This window comes from Pongo pygmaeus, chromosome 15, assembly GCF_028885625.2.
Source record: "Pongo pygmaeus isolate AG05252 chromosome 15, NHGRI_mPonPyg2-v2.0_pri, whole genome shotgun sequence".
Lineage (NCBI taxonomy): Eukaryota > Metazoa > Chordata > Mammalia > Primates > Hominidae > Pongo > Pongo pygmaeus.
Window position 1 is genome coordinate 101,270,775 of NC_072388.2, and position 21,326 is coordinate 101,292,100.

At 46.3% G+C, this 21,326-nt stretch overlaps 1 protein-coding gene across 30 annotated transcripts in view; it reads left to right on the forward strand.

Annotated features, from left to right (window-relative positions):
* WDR20 (WD repeat domain 20) overlaps window positions 1-21,326 on the forward strand; it is an 83,971-nt gene that overhangs the window by 51,085 nt on the left and 11,560 nt on the right. For 7 of the 30 annotated variants that reach the window (XM_054448412.2, XM_054448409.2, XM_054448410.2 and 4 more), the window contains exons 2-3: window positions 4,060-4,242; window positions 17,698-18,957. In XM_054448412.2, the coding sequence (XP_054304387.1) occupies window positions 4,060-4,242; window positions 17,698-18,957 (1,443 nt within the window). Of the gene's footprint in view, window positions 1-2,612; window positions 2,665-4,059; window positions 4,243-6,880; window positions 6,974-7,358; window positions 7,574-17,697; window positions 19,629-21,326 lie in introns of those variants that run through there. The other 23 variants (XM_054448404.2, XM_054448406.2, XM_054448403.2 and 20 more) reach the window with 14 other exon arrangements.

Here is a 21,326-nt window from a genome sequence, read left to right on the forward strand (position 1 = left end):
ATTAGCCGGGCATGTTGGTGCATGCCTGTAATCCCAGCTGCTAAGGAGGCTGAGGCACAAGAATTGCTTGAACCCCAAAAGTGGAGGTTACAGTGAGCTGAAGTCATGCCAGTGCACTCTAGCCTTATCTCAAAAAAAAAGAAAAAAGAAAAAAATTAGGAGATGTTTTGATTAGAGATAAGATGTGGCTAGAATGAATGAATAACGGTAGCTACCCAAATACTTCTGTGTGCTCTGTGCTTTCTGTTATCTGCAGCCTTCACCATTGCCCTGCAGGGGCAGGGCGGGCCTTTGATCTCCTATTAGTGAGAGGAAACTTGCACTTTGCCCAAGGCCACTTGGCTATCAAGAGGGAAGGCAGGATTTGAACTTAGGCTTGCCTGGTCTGGGCTCTTTCTCTCGCTACCAGACTGCCCCTGCCTGGGAAGCCATCTGCCAGGGGCTGATGACCCCATGGGGAAGAGGAATAGCTGGCTTGGGTCGTTACTCCTACTCCTAAAAAGGTGTGTGAGCTCAGAGTGCATGTTGGCAGACACCCCATCCCCCGCCCCCCAGAGGAGGAGGAAATAGGATGGTCACATATCAGTGGAAATTGAGTTAGAACTCAGTGATGAATGGAAAGAGGACAGGTGAGTGGGAGATGGTCCTGCTTGGACATGAAGGCAGGCACTGGGAGACCTGGCCTTTCTCTATCTGGGGTGGGGCTCCAAAAAGCTCAGGCCCAAGAGTGGAGTCCATAGATTTTTCAGAAATATAATTTTTTTTATGGGCACATAACCTAGCAGTCACTTCTGACTTCTTGGTAATTCTTACTTGGTAAAGGTGACATGTTGCCTGGCTGGACTTCTGCTGTTCCCATTTGGTCAGTGCCACTGGAAAGGGATTGGGGAGGGAGGAGTGACCTTAGGTGAGAGAGATTCTAAATGTTCCTTGGGGCCAGCCAGGTCTACTTTTGTGTCTTCTAGACAGTGCCACTCACACTAGTGTTGACAGACCAACTTTAAAAAAATTTTAGTCTATGTGGATTGATACTTTTGTAAATTAAAAAGAATTAATAGGAAAAGAAACTGAAAAAGACACACAGAATACAAACTCTAACTTTTTATCATTAGATTCAACAGGTATAAAATTTGTCAGTTGCCGTAAAAGTTTCTAAACTCTTATTCTCAGTGTCTGTGCTACAGGCAGTGCATTTGACTGCAGACTGAGAAACTAGTCCTGGACTGGTGCACTTCAGGAACGCTGACCTAGGAAGAAAGATTGTTAAGCAAATTAGTAGAATGAACAGGATATTTTTAGAATATTTACCTGATTTTTTTTTTTTTGAGATGGAGTCTCGCTCTGTCGCCCAGACTGGAGTGCAGTGGGACGATTTTGGCTCACTGCAAGCTCCGCCTCCCAGGTTCAAGCGATTCTCCTGTCTCAGCCTCCCGAGTAGCTGGGACTACAGGCTCCCGCCACCACGCCCAGCTAATTTTTGTATTTTTAGTAGAGATGGAGTTTCATCATATTGGTCAGGCTGGTCTCAAACTCCTGACCTCAGGTGATCCACCCGCCTCAGCCTCCCAAAGTGCTGGGATTACAGGCGTGAGCCACCGTGCCTTCTGGCCCATTTTACCTGATTTAACAATAAAAATAATCTCTTCTCATTTAAAATACTTCTATCTTTTCAGTAAAGTTCCATATTGGGAGGCAGGGATATAAAAATATACCAGTAACTGAAGCCAATATAGTTGTGAGGGGTCCCTAAGTCTAACCCTAAACTGGTGGCAGTACTTGGAAAAATAGGTGCTTTTACTTCCTCTGTTGTTTCTGAGAAACATTACGTATTTTTAAATTTATATTAGACTATTTTCTCTGTTAATTTCTGGCTAGCCTTTAAATTGATCTGTGTATTTCAGTGCATAATTTTAGGTATATCTTTCAGGGGAAAGTTCCCTAAGTGGTTGTTGTTGTCGTTTGTCTTGCTATGTCATCTAGCCTGGAGTGCGGTGGTGCAATCCTGTTTAACTGTTACCTTGAATTCCTGGGTTCAAGCAGTCTTCCCACCTCAGCCTCCTGAATAACTGGGGCCACAGGCACGCACCACCACACCTCACTGATTTTTTATTTTTCTTAAGCAAACTAAAAAAAAAAAAAAAAAAAAAGTCTCAAGAGTTGAATATGCTGATACAGTAATTATGTATAACTTAATTGTTCGTATTTCAAATTGGATTTTTGTTCTCTAGCCGCCAGTTATATCTTATTTTATATTTGTAGAGTTTTGTTTTGTTTTGTTTTGTTTTTTTCTGTGGATGTCTTCCTCGTTCTGAGATGAATGGCATGTGGTATTCTCTCAGGCCAGGATTCTCTTTCCCTGCCATCCGAGCCGCTCAGAAGCTGCCTTCCTCAGACAGCCTGTCCGACAGTGGCCATCGTCCCGGGCCCCGCTGCTCACTCGCAGCACTCAGCTGAGCTGCCTTCAGCCCGCCTTGCTGCACAGCGGCCGCTCCCCTCCGCTGGCCGCTTTTCTCCTCGCTCCGAAGTCAGGACTCCCTTTTGTTTTGTATCGTGCTTTGTATTACACTTTTCAAGGCTCTTTCATGTATATATTCTCTTATTTCATCCTCCAGACAATCCCATGAGGTTGGTAGAACAGAGATTCTCATCTCCGTTTTAACTGAGGTGAGGCTGGGAGAGTGTCCGCATGGCATGCACCCTCATTCCTTTGCCCTGGGGCTCCCAGAGCTACTTGTTACCGCTCAGGTCCAGACTTCCACATGTGCGCCTGTAATTTTGAGGTCCTCTTTTCTACTCAGTATTTATATTTGTTATTGGAAAGTCAAACATTAGAATACTTGGTTCAATGTCACAGGCCTCTTTGGAAGAAAGAAATCTTCAGAACCTGAGGGGGCGGTCAGTAGAGAACTAGAGCCGGGAGCCCCAGAGGGCCACACAGTGTGAACTGGGTGTCTTGAGGGACAAGTTCTGCTTCAGGGTTAGTTGTCTCCACTGGAGATTTTCAGACAAGAGTGGGAGGGGGTGGGTTTCCCTTATTTCACCAATAAAAGCCCAGCGTATTGGGATGCCACAGGACATTTCTCATGAAGAAAAGAATCCTTGAAAGTGGGGAGGGCACGTTGAAAAATCACTTTTCACCCAAGTGAGAAATCATTTGCTTTTGACTCTCTCTCCCCATCCCCTTAATGGTCAAACAGACCTGGGTTCCAAATCCAGCCCTGCCACTTACTAGGTAGGTATGGTGACGTTGGTCAAGTTATTTAACTTCCCTAAACTTGTTTTCTCGTCTGTAAAATGGTAAAATATTGTCCACTTAGGAGCATTATTGTTAGGATTAAGGACAATGCATGTAAAGTCCTTTGATTATGGCCTCAATAAGTGAATGTTCCCTGAAACCTACTCCAGAAGAGGGATTTTGACCCAAGAAGGGAGCCACCTGTATAGAGTGGGCTCGCAGTGGTTCTTAGACTTGAGCGGGCATCAGAGTCACCTGGAAGGCTCTTTACGGCTTGCTGGCCCTACTCCCATAGTTTCTGATTCATTTAGTCTGGGGTGAGGTTTGAGATTTTTGCATTTCTAAGTTCCCACATGCTGCTGCTGCTGCTTCTGGTTTGGGGACTACACTTTGAGAACCACTGGGCTGCAGGTAACTGGCCAGTGGGCATGTAGGTGCTGTAGATACATTTGAAAGCTGAGCTTTTTATGTGGTTACTCTGTTAGACACTGCTTGAAATGCATTTTGGAAATACTGAATTTAATATCTCAAGGATATTTCCTGCTGAAGTCCAGGAGTCTTTGTTACATATATTTGAAGGAGAATAAGTTGTGAAAGTAACAGTTATAAACATATTATAGATAGTCTAATAATATCTAATTGGCTAAGGTATGTGAAAGTGCTTTTATAAAATGTTAGATGAATGTTAAGTCACAACTGAAAAAACATTTTTAAATAACTTTGTTTTTAAGATTAAACATCATAATGGAGTATAAAGTAGCATAACTTAGATTTCTCATCTCAATGTGCTGTTTACTGTATGTATTTTTCTCTTTCTCCTCCAGGCTGCTGACTTGAGTAAACCAATAGATAAAAGGATATACAAAGGAACACAGCCTACTTGTCATGACTTCAACCACCTAACAGCCACAGCAGAAAGTGTCTCTCTCCTAGTGGGCTTTTCCGCAGGCCAAGTCCAGCTTATAGACCCAATCAAAAAAGAAACTAGCAAACTTTTTAATGAGGAAGTAAGTAGCACCCTGTCTTAGCTGTTAAGAATCCCTTTAAGAGTTGATACATTCTTACCGAGGGTAGTCGGCCTTATTTTGCACTTCAAGCTAAGCCCATTTTTTATTTGCCCAGCCCTCCTACCTAGTATGCCCAAGTTTAAATGTGGTGGATTAATTTGTTGACCTTATCTCTTCTTCCTTGGGGTGACTGTTTTGTGCATTTTTATGGAGCATGCTCAGGTGTCTATAACAGGTGTTTTAAAACTCTTCTATAATGGAGATAGGGACAGTACTGTAACTCGGTATTTATAATTTAAATAAGAAAATGTAGAATTCCAAAGTTGGTTTACATCACCAGAACATTTCATGCAGATCAAAGAACTTGATGACATTTCCTTAGGCTGCTTAAATTGTAGCCAAAGCTTCTGTATGTATGTTTGACAGTCATTTGGCTAAGGAGTACTTCACTTGCTCTTGAAAATAGTTACTGTAAACTCAACTTTGACATAGTTAGAAATCCTGGCACTTAAAGTTTGGTCACATGACATAGCTTTTGCCAGTGTTATAGTATGTACTGGGGTTTCTAGTATCTTCAGTTTCATTCTGGAAAGAGCCTGAGATATCTGAGCTGTCTGTTCAGGAACATGTCAGGACTGTTAAATGTGGCATATAGAAATTGCCAAGTAGATTATATTTTTTAAAGCTGTTGGAGCATCTTTCAGCCTCAAGTATTGCTATTTCATATTTAATATTCTTCCTCCTCTGTTTCAGTATGACTTTTCTACCAAGTGGAAAAGATAAGGTAGCCTTGCTGAGTTAGAAGCCCTGGGTTCCAATCTCTACTTGGGACCTTGCCCCTGAGGCGCAAGGGTCAGGCTGTGTAGGACCCCCTCCCTTTTGCATTGTTGCATGGTTTTAACATCATTAACTTGGAACAAAAACACATTATAGAGTATGGTTTTTAAGAAATAATTTTGTTTGGGGAAGAAAATTCAAATTGACAAATGGCAGTTAAAATTTGGATCCTTTTGCAGTCATGGTACTTGCTATTCATGTAAATCAGTATCCACCCAGGGTGCTCCTGTTTGACATTGCCAGTGGATTTGATAAGATCTTATGAACCATGCCATCTCTTCTAGTTTCCTCTGAGTTGACTGGAAACAGACTTGCCATCTGGACTGACAGATTGTAGAGGAAAAGTATTTAATCCTATTTTCCATTAAAAAAAAGTTAAGCAGAAAATATTTTATTTACCTAGATGTTTTATTAGTATCATCTGCGGAAGTGATTTCTAAGTAGCTGGATGATTATTTTTTTGGTGCTGGGTGGGGGAGCAGCGCACAAAATTGGCCTCCTCTGCACTGTTAGCAGAAATTGTGAATTTGGAATCATTGTGGGTTTTTATTGTTTAGGTAGGGGAGAGTGTGATTGAGGGGGCAGGGATTGGAGCCATGTAAGGGCTGTTAGTAAACAAGACCCGGAGGCAGCCCTGGCCGAGGATGGTACAGAATGCCGCTTAGAGAACAAGAAAGTTTTGTGTGTCGTGGCAGGGGGAGGGCAGGGAGTTGGAGACCACACGTCCCCAGAATCTCAGGGCTCTGGGAGCACTCAGGCTGCATCGGCCAGAACTATCCCTGCCCTGGTGACTGGGAGTTGCAGGCTGGAAGGCAGCTCCTCATTCTTCATGATTTAAGCATGAGTTATCTCATACTCATTTTACATTTTATTTGAGAAATTGCTATTTAGAATGCTAGGACTGTGTGTGGTTTATTGCCAGCTTCGCATTTACAGCTTGAGGCTGAAATTGATTGCCCTTCATAGTAAGGAAATCCTCTGGCCATGTGGATACATTTTTATCAGATTTTGGTCAGAATGTCTAAGAGCAAGGGTCACCGGAAGTTTGTTCCTTAGAGAGTGCCAGGAATGGTGGTGAAGTAGTCATTGTGTTGTGCTTTGCTGTGGTGTGAGATTTACAGGTTTCAAGGCACTTTTACCTATGGCCTCTACAGGGAGGGTGGGGAGTTGTTCCCATTTTACAGGTGAGGAAATAGTCACAGAGCACATACGTGAATTGTCCAGATCAGGTAGCAAGTTGATGATAGAGTCGGAACCAGAAATTCATTCCAGAAACTCATTGGTTACAGGCCCCACCATGCATGGTTGCCAGATCAGCTGTTGCCCTTCCGGGAGCTCACAGTTTAGTAAGAATGGACAGAGAGTACTGGGCATGTGTCAGCATAGCGGTAGGAACAAAATACCAAGGGCTAGCTGCCGCAGGAATTCTTTAGTATGCGTCACATAACAGAAAGTTTTTTAAAATGTTAAGTTCACTGGGGGAGTTCCAAGAAATGCTTTCAATAAGTGACGTTTGATCTGGGTCTTAAAGGGTACATAGTCATTAGAGGAGGGTAAGGAAGGCCTTCAAAGCTGGAGGAACAACTAGGCATGTGAAAGAACATCCAGTAACAGCTTGGCCACATCACGATGTGGGACTTGGAGTGTCCGAGTTCGAAGCTGGAAAGATAAATTGGAACCAGCTTGTCTTATAAAAGCCCTTTCATGTCACGTGAAGCAATTTGGAACTGACACTGGAAGATGTGGGGGAACCTTTGGCCTTTTAATCAAGGGAGTGACAGGATCAAATGTGTTTTTTTAGAACTCTTGTCAGCACTTGTGGAAGGTGGATTGGAATGAAGAAAGACAGAATGAAGGTAGCAAGACCAGTGAGGAGGCTCTAGTAACTGTCCAGGTGAGAGCTGAGGGCTTGAACTAGAGTTGCTGCCATTGTTTCATTCATTCACGACAGGCAAAACTTGCCCTCCTGTGACCCCTCTCAGGAGGGAAGAGAGGTGTAATAAATAGCACCACCCCGACACACTGGTGACCACAGACGGTGACACTTCGTGATGTAAGAGGCAAGAGAGCAGGCCTGAGAAAGGGAGAGAATAACGGAGGTCTACTTTATTTACTTATTTATTTATGAGACAGAGTCTTACTCTGTCACCCAGGCTGGAGTGCAGTGGCGCAATCTTGGCTCACTGCAACCTTCACCTCCCAGGTTCAAGCTATTCTTGTGCCTCACCTACCCAAGTAGCTGGGATTACAGGCCACCTGACTAATTTTTGTATTTTTAGTAGAGACGGGATTTCACCATGTTGGCCAGGCTGGTCTGGAACTCCTGGCTTCAAGTGATCCACCCACCTCAGCTTCCCAAAGTGCTGGAATTACAGGCGTGAGCCACCACACCTGGCCAACACAGAGGTCTACTTTAAACTGGGAGGCAGAGGACATCTCTCGGAGGAAGTGGTATGTTTTAAGCTGAGCCTCATGTGAGAAGAAGGCCAACCAGGTAAGGAACTGGAGATGGAGCTTTCCTGCAAAAGGAATAGCACGTGAGGGCCCTTGAGCCCAAGGAAACTGAAAGAAGGACGGTTTACCTGGGGAAGGTGGCATGAAGTAAGGGCATGAGATTGGAGGGCCACATCACTTAGGGCCTGATCCAGATTTGTTTCTTAGCCTGAAGTACGGGATTCCTTAGAAGGGAGCAGGTGCAGAAGGCAGGCAGATTGGTGTTTTTGAAAGGTACCCTGGCTGCTTTTTGGAGACTGAATTGGAGAGGTGTATTAATAAATCAGGTTTCTGGGTGTCTCTTGCTGTGTTGGGTGAGACTGGGAAAGGAGCAGTTGTCAGGGAATGGAGGGGAAGATCAGAGGTTCTGGTCTGTACTTGCTAAGTTTGAGAGGCCTGTAGATGGTGGGCTGTATGGATCTGGAGCACAAAACTAGGGGCCACAATTTGGCAGTTGTCAGCATCGAAATAATAATCACATCCTTGAGATTAGATGAAGGGTCTTTGGAGAGATGATGGTGAGAACAAAGAAGGCCTGGGTCTGAGGCCTGATTATACTCCAAGATTCTGGCCATCTCAGCTACTGCTTTCAAAGGGGCACTTAACACACAGGTAATTACCATGACACTTACAACTTCACAGCCCAGAATGCTGAGGGCTCGGACACCAGCTCTGCCACTTTCTGCTTGCAGGATGATGTGGATCTTACCTCTCCTCAGTTGGAAAATTGGTGGGAACAGCACCCACCTGAGAGGTTTTTGATGAGGCTCAGATGAGTGAGTTCAGGCAAGGTGTTTGTGAAGGGCCTGAAGAGCGAGCCTTGGTGAATGCTCAGCAACGTGGAGGTTGAGAGAAACTCAGGCTTCCTTTCCTGGGACGGGTGGTGTTGGAAGGAAAGGCTTCTGTGGGAGGTGAGATACCAACCGTTTTGAAATATAAATAATTAATTTTCTAGGACAAGCAGGTAGGAGCATGGCAACCCAGGCAGAGAGTCAACATGTGTGAGGCTGAGGGTTGGCCCGCTGGTCACAATTCCAGCAATGTGGCCTTTCAGTGTTCCTCACCAGAACCCCTCTCAGACCCGCCTGCTACCACACGTGCACACACCTTCACACACCGCATCCCCAGCATCAGTTACTCTGGCCTTTGCCTCCTTTCTGGTGCCTGGTACATGAAAATAGAATAAATGTTGGGATGGACAAATGAATGAAATGGAATTATAAATTTCAGAAATCCACCTGAGATAAACATGGATGAAAAATTCCCATCTGGGAACAAGTATATTTTAAAAGATGATTTTCCCCCTGTCAATTAAAAATTGTGTGCATTTAAAATGCTTGTTGATAGAAAAATTGGAAAATAGAGAGGTACAAAGAAGGTAGGAAAGCATCACCTCTAAACCGCAACACTCACTGTTGACTTTCACAGTCTGTGATTGTTTTCAATGAGGGGACACCATAGGGCTCACGCCAAACTTCACCTCCACGTCTGGCCCTGATCAGGTCAGCCCAGTGAGCATGGGCAGGCCCTGCCCTCTTCCCGCTCCCTGGGACTGTCCCCAGTCACACTGGAGGTCCTTGCACTGGAGGTGCATCTGTTCAAGACCCAAAGAAAGTCGAATGCCCAGTCCTTTCTAGCCCCTCTCAGGAAATCATCCCCAGCTCCCTGGAGTCTCTGCTTTCCCCAGTCTTCCAGAGTAGATTTTGGGTTTCTATTTGTAGCATTCTGTACATATGATGCCCTTGAAAATGTCTAATGGGCCATTATTGAAAGTATCTTGGTGCAGGGTTCATCTGACAAGCTCCCAGATCGTGGAGCGTGTCCTCATCATCAGAGCTGCCCACAGAGGAGAGTCACCCGGTCACATTCAGCTCACTGTGGTGAAGCACCCCACAGGGGCGAGGAGTTTACTTTTTAAATTTTTTTGTGGTTGTGTGTGTGTGTGTGTGTGTGTGTGTGTGTGTGTGTGTATGTTTAGTTCACTCTGCCCTGTTCTGAAGTTTGCTTTTTATAACTAATGGTTATATATTTGGGGAGGAAGAGTTACAAAGGGACAGTTCCTATATGGTAACGAATACAACCTTGTTGTATTTGTAAAAATCCTGATTTTGGAGTATATTCACAGAATAATAACTTTAAAGGATTTTCAAGTATGTGTTAATTGTTGGCTGAAATATAAAATGTTAAAGAACTTGGCATTTGGCTTCTTTCGTTACTGACACGATACCCTCTGCTGTTGCCCTTCTCCTCTCGCAGGCTGTGAGGCTGAGGCAGACACACTGGGTAGGTCCCACGTCTCCTTGTGGCATTTAGATCCAGTCTTACTGAAGGGCATGCTGAAGAGGAGATGGCCCTGACTCCTGGGGTGTGGAGGGACACTGCTGCCAGCCCAGGCTGCGTGGCACATCCTGCCAGCTGCAGGTGCCTCCCAGGCGTGGGGTAAAGCTTAGCAGTGTTCTGTCTATTCTGATACAAAGGAATGGTCTGTACATTTTGTTAGTTTTGTTTCTGTTGCTTTTCTAATCAAAGGAAGGAAATGAGCCTGTAATGATCTACTCCTTAAAGCTTGAACATAGATAAGATGACATCCGATCCCCTCTTAACGTGGCTTTGAAATACCCTTTCCTGATACTTCCTGAGCCCTCTTCAAATGCCTTCACATTATCAGAGCCTTTAGTTGCCATTTTTGCTTGTGGTTGCATTATGGCTTTTCTAGTAGCTGCTGTGGTTTTTGAATTGTGTCAGTATTTTTGTTATAAATTAATATATGCATTTTGAAATGCAGATCCACTCACCCCCAAACTAATTTTTGTTTTTTGCTTATCATATTGATAGTAATGAAAAAAAAGAAAAAGAAAATGAAGTGCCTTAGAAAGCATCAGTGTGAGTTGCTTTCACAAAATTACACTTTGATGTGGTTATAGACTTATTTTTATTCTTGTTTCATTTTAACTAGTCTAGTGTATTTAGAAAATCTTGTCTGTTGATGGCATTTGGGATGGTAGTGTTTTCGTTGTTCATGTGATTTTTCTTTGTATTCATATCTTAAGTGGCACGGTCTATTTGGCTTGCAGAGCTGGAACTATGGGGAGGGCCGCGCTGAGCGTTTGGTGGAGACATGGAGCCTGCATCCCCACAGAACACTGGCCCAGAGCAGGTGTCTTGACGTACATAGAAATGTGTCTGTATTTCGTTTTGCTTTTAAGGTTTATTTGCGTTTTGGGTTTTTTGTTTTTATGAAAGTGTTTATTAAGAATGGGCCTTGGAGCATTTTGGAGTTAGACACTAATGGAGAGCCCTGTGGCCAGGCCAGCTGCTCTGCCAGCACCTCTGTTACTTCCCCTACCTTCCCTCCGCCTCCTCGCTGAGCACCTGCCCTGCCCATCTCTCAGTGTACCCCTGCCCTGGAGGGGCTGCGACTGGGACCGAGGCTCTCCTGCACTGCTTCCCACTAGAGCCTTCCTGCCTCTGCCTGTGTCTGTTCCCCAGCACCTCCTTTCTGGCCCAGGGAGCAGGTCTCTCCCCTGTGCCTCACTCCCGGACCTCACCTTCCTCCACCAGGCACCTGCCCTGCACCCTCCTCCCCTACAGTGTCCCTTTGCTGTCAGCACCTTCTCTGCCCCCACCCTGCTTCCCTGTGCTCTCTCCTAAGGACCACCCCTCCCTGTGCGCTCCATCCCTCTAGGGCTCAACTTCCTCAAGTCTCGGAGGCCTGTCCTCTGAAGCTCTGGCCCCCTGTGGCAGCTCCTTCCTCTTGTGCCTGCTCTCCTCATGGCACTTCTGGGTTGTTTGCTTGGATTTTCCTTCTGCTTTCCTCATTTTTGTCCTGTGTCCTGTATGGAGTGTTTTTTTTTTTTTTTTTTTTTTTGTGAGACGGAGTCTCGCTCTGTCGCCTAGGCTGGAGTGCAGTGGTGCGATCTCGGCTCACTGCAAACCTCTGCCTCCCGGGTTCACGCCATTCTCCTGCCTCACCACCCAAGTAGCTGGGACTACAGGCACCCACCACCATGCCCGGCTAATTTTTTTGTATTTTTAGTAGAGACGGGGTTTCACCATATTAGCCAGGATGGTCTCCCATCTCCTGACCTCGTGATCCACCCGCCTTGGCCTCCCAAAGTGCTGGGATTACAGGTGTGAGCCACCGCGCCGGGCCTGTACAGAGGTTTTTTTCAGAGTTTCACACGCTCTTCCTCCGCTGCACCTGCTTCTTTGGAGATATTTACTTATTTATTTCAGAGACAGGGTCTCACTGTGTCACCCAGGCTGGAGTACAGTGGTGTAATCATAACTCACTGCAGCCTTGACCTGGGCTCAAGTGATCCTCCTTGGAGATCTTAGGATGTTACTATTTGCAGCCAATTTCTGTGACATTCGTGGTTATATTTATTAGCTGCAGACCTTTCTAGCTGTATACTGGGCAAAACCCAGGGGTCTTTACACACCCCTGCTTTCCATTTTGCCCTCCACCCAGCCACATTCTGCCATGCTGCCCATGGTCAAGTTTAAGACCTATTTGTCCACGGCACGGACAGTCGTCATAGCCTCCTAACTGGTTCCGCATCACCCCCACCCCACCTTGCATTCTGCACCTACTGCTGGGGGATTTCATGTTATTCTGCCACTTCCCTTCCTAGAAACTGTCTGTGCCTCCCCTGTCTGCAGCAGCATCCCCAGTAGAAATACAGTGCCAGCCACGTGTGCAAGTTTAAATTTTCTAATTACCACATTAAAATAGTAAAAACCAGGTGAAATGAATTTTAAGAAAATATTGTATTTTATATATATATCTCCAAAATATTATTTCAGCATATAACCATTGTAAAAACTATAAATGAGATCATTGACATTCTTTTTTCATACCACATTTTTAGAACCCTGTGTGTGTTTACAGTGACAGCACATTCCACTTGAGAGCAGTGCTGCGGGACTGGGGAGTGCAAGCGTCAGGGTCCCAGCCGAAGCCCTTTAGTTTGGGACTTCACAGCCACGGCCTGAGTCCCAGCTCACAACTCCAGACCAAATTCCCCTCCCAGCTCATGTGCTGCAACCAAGACAGACGCCACACATGGCCTGGATCCCCACCCCCCTGGCCTGCTGCATTGGCTAGGCTTTTCCTTGGAGCATGGCCCCTGGTGCTGCTTCCACTCCTATCTCCCTGCCCTGCCCCGAAACCCCATCCCTCAGAGGGACCAGGCATTTTTCAACATCCTCATCCAGATCAAGGCTCCATTGACATTGGAGAATTCAAGCCCAACAGGGAATTCCATTACTTAACATTGAGCACTGACTAAGATTTTTTTTTTAACTAGACTTTTTCTGAAACAAAAATATACCTTATAGTGCAGAAACTGGACTGCATAATTTTTATTCTTGTATTTATTTAATTAAATATTCTAGGTATTTCTTTTTCTTAATTTGAAAGACAGGAGAAAAATGTGTTCTGTTCTCTTCCTCTTTTGTTTAACCCAATCCAAATAAGCCAGAGTCATGTAAGTTAAATGACTGTGCTTCCCATGCTGTCCTGGGGTCTGAGACAGGCTGGTGCCCTGTTCCTGAGAACGCTTGGGAGTGGCCCTGCAGGCCGGTCGTTGGAGCCAGGTGATGTGTGTCTGTGGAACGGGAGACGGCATGCTCGCTTTGGGATCTGATGGGCCCATCTGTTCCCCTGGCACTGGTTCTGCTGCGTCTCTCTGCCTCGGAGTCCTTGAAGTTGTTCTCTGTGAGGGTACACTTCCCCAAACATCCTCTTAGCCTGATATTTGCTGTCTTTCTGTCCTTCTGTCTTGCTCAGCTGTCCAGCACCAGCAGAGGAAGAGGCCTTTCTTGGCCATCCTATTCAACATTGAAATCACTAGAGTCCCCTCCTCCCCAGCACGTTCTCTTCTCTCCCTGGTTTATTTTTCTCCACAGCACTTATCATCATCAGATCACATACATTTCACTTGTCTTCTCATCCCACTTGAACCTAAATTTCATGAGGGAAAGATGCCTGTTTTAATTTATGTTGCATCAGTGCCTGGCATGTGGTATGCACTCAATACTGGATGGATGGATGGATGGATGGATGGATGGATGGATGGATGGATGGGAAGGGACTTCAGGCAAGTTTCTTGACCTCTCTAAGCTTCTTTTCTCACTGATAATATGGCAACAATCCCTACCTTCCTGTAGGGAGACAGGCATGACTGCATTTTCCATTTTCTATGCGAGGCAATTTGGTAACATCTGTAAAAATCATAAATGTATATATCTTTTGGCTCAGTTACTCCACTGGGAGTTTATCCTGTAGGTGCATTACTCACACATGTGAAAAGTGCGTGTGTGCAAGGGCATTCATTGCTACATAGATGTCCATCAGTGGGGCACTTCCACAATAAACCACAGTTTATCCAAACAGTTGAATAGTCTGCAGCTTTAGAAAAGAATGAGGATGCTGTCTTTGTGCCCATACAGACTGATGTACAAATACACTTGGAGGCTGGGCATGGTGGCTCACGCCTTTAATCCCAGCACTTTGAGAGGCCAAGGCAGGAGGATTGCTTTGCTCCTGAAGCCAGGAGTTTGAGACCAGCCTGGACAACATAGCGACACCCTGTATTTACAAAAAATATAAATTTTTAATCAGCTGGGTGTGGTGACACTCACCTGTAGCACCAGCTACTCAGGAGGCTGAGGTGGGAGCATTGCTTCAGCCTGGGAGGTCAAGGCTGCAGTGAGCTGTGATTGCACCACTGCACTCCAGCCTGGGTGACGGAGCGAGACCCTGTCTCAAAAAGAAAAAAAAAAAAAAAAGATGTGGAATGAGAAAGCAGAGGTGAGACAGTGCATAGTATGCTTCCTTTGGTATGAAAAAGAAGAGTGGATAAATGCGTATTCATATTTGCCTTGTACACGCACAAAGACACTCTGGAGAGAGAAATGGGAAGTTAGTACAGTGACTCAGGACAGAGGATCTGGAATGGAGGAGAAGAATGTAAGGCTTTCTACTGTATACTTTTATGTGAGTTAATAATGTATTACCCATTCACACAAAAAGCGTATCTTGAAAGGTTATTTTGAGGCTTACAGAGCATGGGTGTAAGCCTCTACCAGTGGCCAGCACCCACAGTAAACACTCTGATTGAAAGTGAGGGCCAGCACCGCTGCTGTTGCTGCCCACAGACATTGATGCCTGCCTGCCACTCACCCTGACACTGCTGAGACACAGGGCGCCCCCAGAGAAGCACACATTTTCCCTGCTGTCAAGCACATGATTGACGGAGAAAACCAATGGGTAAGGCAAGTGAGAAACCCTTACCACAATACAGGTGGATCCAAGGTCATTTTTTTTTTTTGGGGGGTCTGCGATTGCTTAAACTGGTGTGCTCAGTCCACCATTGCCAGTGTGTCACAGTAGCATTTAATTAGGCCCCCAGAGGGGGATTGAAGTAGATTGGCACAGGATGTTATCTGTAAGTTACATCCATGTGTCTACTTAGGGTAGTCTCAGTGCACCGTTTTTTTTTGTTGTTTTTTTTTTTTGAAACGGAGTCTGACTTTGTCGCTCAGGCTGGAATGCAATGATGTGATCTTGGCTCACTGCATGCAGCCACTGCCTCCTGGGTTCAAGTAATTTTCCTGCCTCAGCTTCCAGAGCAGCTGGGATTACAGGTGCGCGCTATCATGCCCAGCTAATTTTTGTATTTTTAGTAGAGACAGGGTTTCACCATGTTGGCCAGGCTGGTCTCGAACTCCTGACCTAAAGTGATCCACCCTCCTCGGCCTCCCAAAGTGCTGGGATTACAGGCGTGAGCCACCGCGCCTGGCCACAGTGCAGCTTCTTAATACGGGAGTGAAGGTTTTTAATGTGTTTTGTCATTGCGGTAACATTTATTTTTAATGGTGCTATAAATGCTGTTCATACCTCACTATTGCAAAGCAATACTGTTTTTACTTGATAATACTAGTTTTTGAGTTCTCATGCAGTTTTTTGTTGTGTTTTTTAAGGCCCAAAATAAAATTTACTCCTAACCATGCTGCTAGAAGTTTTTATGTCCTTAAATTTCTCCACACATGGTAAATAGAGTAACAGTGAAGTGATCCTAGAAAAACTGGGATTTGATTTGGTTCTGGTGAAATGTAAGGTGCAGGAATTGGGAGCCACCGTACCAAAATCAGGACAGCAGTCTGGCTCCCCAGGCCTGAGCTAGCTGGTGTAGGCCTGCCTGACAAGGCCAGTGATGGAGCGAGCTGCAGACACCCTTAGGCCCTGGGCGATCAGGTACAGTCGTGTTTGTGGGATCGAGAGTGCTGGGGTAGGCTGGGCCCAGGGGGCACAGCAAGATCTGGCAGAGCTGTGATGGGAGAGTGGAGGCCTCTTAACCCACCGTTCACCATCCCATCATCCTTGCACCTCCCTCCACCACCAAAAAAAAAAGCCCTGCTCTGGCCATGTAAATTATCTCTCTAACCCCTTGCTGAGAAAATTGCATGAAGGTCTAATGGAAATCCTGCCAGAGCAGCGCTGGGTTTTTAGGTTGTTGGCATTAGTGCAGGTCAGGTACTGTTTATAGGTAGGTCACCAGACAGGAGGGTAAAGAGGTGGGGGATGAAAATATTGGCTGTGTCCCCAAGGCTGGCTTGCCACATGCCTATTAATTTAAGAGGGCCAGCCATGCCATTTTACGGCAGTAAGCAGTGACACCTGCTGCTGAGTAGCCTTTGCCCAATGCATGGTCCCCAGCCCTGGGCCCGCATACTGTGTGGCGTTCAAGCCTCTGTTCTTCCTGCCTGGGGTCATTTGTCAGCAACCTACTTTCTAGGGTCTAATGTTCATGCAGGGAGCTTGCATGGCTCATTAATTTCTTTTCCAGCCGTTCTTTTAAAAATCAAGTTGTCTTATTTCTGTAATTCTCTGTAAAGATGTGTAGCACACATGGCAGGTACATGGCCTCAAAGCCACCCCGGCAGAAGTCAAAATATTTCTTGGCAGATTCTGCCCCTGTGTGCCCAGTACCCCTCTGAGACTTGAGTTGGGGACTCCCCCATCTGTTAAGTGAAGTGGTGTTCAACTTACCTGGGGCTGCTGGGCTCCTAAAGGGACACTGTTACTGGGGCGCTGGTGCAGTGGAGAGCATTTGGCAGTAGGAGCTTCTAGGTAGAACTTGGAAGTCTTGGGACTTTTGGATGCGTTCTGAGATGCGATTTTGCGCTCAGGCGGTCTAGAAAGGGACCGCCCCTGTGGAAGCTATTGCGCTGGCATCCCCATCGCAGGATTGATTGGCAAGCAGGGAAAGAGACTTGTGCCTTTGATGGGGCGGGTATTTTTGCCCTTCGTTATTTGGATTTTAAAGGCAAGACTACTGACATACGCCTGTTAAAGAAACACCTTGGTCAGGGGTCCAAAGTTAGCATATGGAGCAGAGTGATGGTAATGAGACACACACTCCCGAATGAATCGTCAGTGTATCTCTCTCAACACCAGCAGAGAGGGTTTCGAGGAGATGCTTATGGAGATGCACATGGGGCGGCACATGGGAGTGAGGCGGCCTCGGTGGGCCCAGGCTCTGTTTTGGAGTTGTGTGTGCTGCCAGCCGTGGACTGTGGATTTCACTCCCCACCTTCAAGCCGCCACAGCAGAGGGGCAGATGGAGCCAGCCCATTACTTACAGTGACAGTAAAGGCAGAGAAACCCGTGAGGGTGAGGCAGAGCTCTCCTGGCTGTGAGGACTCAGAGACTTCACCTGCAGGTCCTCATAGAGGGGATACCACATGTAGATGCAGTGACCCCCAGATTCAGACGCTCCTACTGTTAAGGAAGAAAGATCCCAGCAGGGCTCTTCCCTCCGCAGTGAACCCTGTGCCTGGCATAGCGTCTGGCACTCAGTGGCCCCTCTGCAAATATTTGTTGGCTGCCTGACTCCCTCAGTGAAAGCCAGTAGCCTAACACCGATTTTAGAAAGTAATTCTGAATTACCCCAAAAGGGCCAAAATGCTCCTTGCTGCCTTGGCTGACTGCAGGATAAAACGTGGAGGGCCTGGATGGACTTGCCCCTTCCCACTGGGAAGCGCACAAGTTTTCTTGCTGGAAAAGTAGACCTTTGAGACTTCTCCATTGTGCTAACTTGTTCTCCTTTGTCTTCACAGAGACTAATAGACAAGTCACGAGTTACCTGTGTCAAATGGGTTCCCGGTTCGGAAAGCCTTTTCCTAGTAGCCCACTCGAGTGGGAACATGTACTTGTATAATGTGGAGCACACTTGTGGCACCACAGCCCCCCACTACCAGCTTCTGAAGCAGGGAGAGAGCTTTGCCGTGCACACTTGCAAGAGCAAATCCACGAGGAACCCTCTCCTTAAGTGGACGGTGGGCGAGGGGGCCCTCAACGAGTTTGCTTTCTCCCCAGATGGCAAGTTCTTAGCGTGCGTGAGCCAGGACGGGTTTCTGCGGGTGTTCAACTTTGACTCAGTGGAGCTGCACGGTACGATGAAAAGCTACTTTGGGGGCTTGCTGTGTGTGTGCTGGAGCCCGGATGGCAAGTACATTGTGACAGGTGGCGAGGACGACTTGGTGACAGTCTGGTCCTTTGTAGACTGCCGAGTAATAGCCAGAGGCCACGGGCACAAGTCCTGGGTCAGTGTTGTAGCGTTTGACCCTTATACCACTAGTGTAGAAGAAGGTGACCCTATGGAGTTTAGTGGCAGCGATGAGGACTTCCAAGACCTTCTTCATTTTGGCAGAGATCGAGCAAATAGTACACAGTCCAGGCTCTCCAAACGGAACTCTACAGACAGCCGCCCCGTAAGTGTCACGTATCGGTTTGGTTCCGTGGGCCAGGACACACAGCTCTGTTTATGGGACCTTACAGAAGATATCCTTTTCCCTCACCAACCCCTCTCAAGAGCAAGGACACACACAAATGTCATGAATGCTACGAGTCCTCCTGCTGGAAGCAATGGGAACAGTGTCACAACGCCCGGGAACTCTGTGCTCCCTCCTCTGCCACGGTCCAACAGCCTTCCACATTCAGCAGTCTCAAATGCTGGCAGCAAAAGCAGTGTCATGGACGGGGCCATTGCTTCTGGGGTCAGCAAGTTTGCAACACTTTCACTACATGACCGGAAGGAGAGGCACCACGAGAAAGATCACAAGCGAAATCATAGCATGGGACACATTTCTAGCAAGAGCAGTGACAAACTGAATCTAGTTACCAAAACCAAAACGGACCCTGCTAAAACTTTGGGCACGCCCCTGTGTCCTCGAATGGAAGATGTTCCCTTGTTAGAGCCGCTGATATGTAAAAAGATAGCACATGAGAGACTGACTGTACTAATATTTCTTGAAGACTGTATAGTCACTGCTTGTCAGGAGGGATTTATTTGCACATGGGGAAGGCCTGGTAAAGTGGTAAGTTTTAATCCTTAATGCTGCACCAGATCTAGAACTTGAATAGGTAGTGACTTTTTTTTTTTTTTTTTTCGTGGGAGGGGTGGGGTGTACAATGAATGTGAATGACACTTCTTATTCTTAATGTAAATCTCAATGCATCAGAGCCATAATTTTGGATACTGCATGCCATGTAATTCTGAATCATTTGATAATTTACCTTAGAGCATTTAAAAAAATATAATCAAACTAATTGCCAGCCAAGTCAGTCATCCTCCTGGGAGTATATAGAGTCCCAAGGTTAGCGCTCCTGTATTAGACTATTTCAGTTTTAGGAAAATCATGACCATGTGGGGAAACAATGACTTTAAAATGCTGAAATTAAAATTTATGCTTTAACTGGAATATTTTTTGCTTAACTACTCAATTAGAATATTGTACACCTGATCGATGTGTGTTCAGCACAGATGGCCATGAATTGTCATTTATAGTCCAATTTTTTATCTTAATCATAAAATGTTTAGGAATCTATGAAATTTAACTTTAGGAACAAAACGTTTAGCAGGGTTGATTGATATTATTTTTACATTGTTCTGGCAATCCACAGAAAGAGAAGAGCCTTAATTTTTAAAACCCATTTTAGTCATTTTATGACAATTAAAGTTGTTTAATAAACATCTTTTTTCAAAGAAGCAGTTTGTAGCACTTTGATTGAGGTTCTGTGTACTAAGATACCCACCTCACTCAGAGCCTGACAGTTCGTGGGAACTGCGGGCCGAGGACGCCAACAGCATTGCAGAAGTGCCTCTTGCCACATAAGCGAAGACCTTTTCTGTCAGATGCACTTTGCTTGTGTGCTTTCCCAACAAGGGAAAAGGAGTTTTTTGGTTTTTTGCCTGGGGGGAGGTGCGGTGGGGGAGGGGGATTGGGTCAGAAAGGCACGTGACTCCTCCGCTTTGTTTCGTAAAGCCTGAGACTCCCCAGCCTTCCGACTTCTCCCTTACGTGGCCCTCATTTGGGCTTCGTCCCCCCGCAGAGGAAGCGGAAGTGCAGGTTTCCCCTCTCCTTGTTCTTGGATGGCAGTTGTGGTTCCAGGATTACTCTTGGGACGCTGACGCTGGCCATGTGCGTAGGCTTCGTCCTCAGTGGCTCCCACCCCAGCGCCTCAGCCCCGGGGCCTGGTGGCCTGTGGCTTCCTCGGTAGTGGGAGGCTCTGCTGCTCCCCCGGAGACCGCAGTCTTTCACCCTCACTCTCTACTGCTGCACCAGGAGCTGCTTTTCAAATTCTGGTTTTCACAGTGGGTGAGATGGCCCCTTGAACTATATATTCCATGTCAAGATGGTGGTTATCTTACTTGTTAACTCATTTTGGGCATTTAGGTTTTTCTGTTTTGTACACCTTTGTAATTAAATATAGAGACAACGATCACTTATACCAGTTTGCGTAGTGAATATGATTCAGCAAAGCGAAGACCTGGTGGCTTTTCTTTCTCTGCAGTGTAAAGACTGCTGAAGTCTTTGCATTGGTAGCTGAAGCAGCAGCTCCCTGTGCTCTTAACGCAGCCCTCCCAGGAAAGCCGGGCCAGGTTCCCAGGCCTGCTTCCCATCTGCAAACATGTCACGGTGGCGCCATCCACCCTGTGCCCATCGTGGGCCTTAACGCAGTGGTTTCTGTTCAGTGTGATGGCATGGCCGCATGCTGCCACCTGGGAACCACAGCAGCCTTCAGGTGCATCTCACCTGGCTGTGCCTTTCACATCCCTGAGCACTACTCCTAGGAATATTCGTGTCCTCTCTACCTGTGGAATACGGGCCTTTGTTCCTAAAGGTGAACTGATCTAAGGTAGCCATGACAGCCATCCTTGTGGGCAGTTTCCGCTTTGGAGGCCAAATTGGGTCATGTGGAGAGATTAGTGATGAACGCTCCATGTGCAACTTTTGCACCTACATAGTTGTAAACGTTCAGTTTCAAATGCTTCTGAGGCATTGAGTATGCAGTTTCAAAATTCAGGACTTAGTATTTGGCCTAAATAGAGAGTGGCCGATCCCAGGTAAGTAGCATTTATGGTGACATTTCTGGCAACCTTGCAGTTCTGAAGGTGTTGCCCCGGACAGGGAAGCCGTGGGGGTGTGCCCGAGTAACCAACGTGACCGACTGGGGACTCTGATTTCTCCCCCTTCTTTACAATTCTCAGTCGCAGTGGCTGGGATGAAAGAGGGATTGCAGGGGTACACTGACAGGTGACTTAGGAGTCATTTGCTGATAGGAACCAGGGGTGGGAGAGGCAAGAGGAGGAGGTTGTGTTTCCTTTGAAAACAACTCTGAAATGTGCTGTCTAGTATGGAGGCCTGTGTGTGTCTTTCTCCCCCCACCTCCAGTTTTAAACACT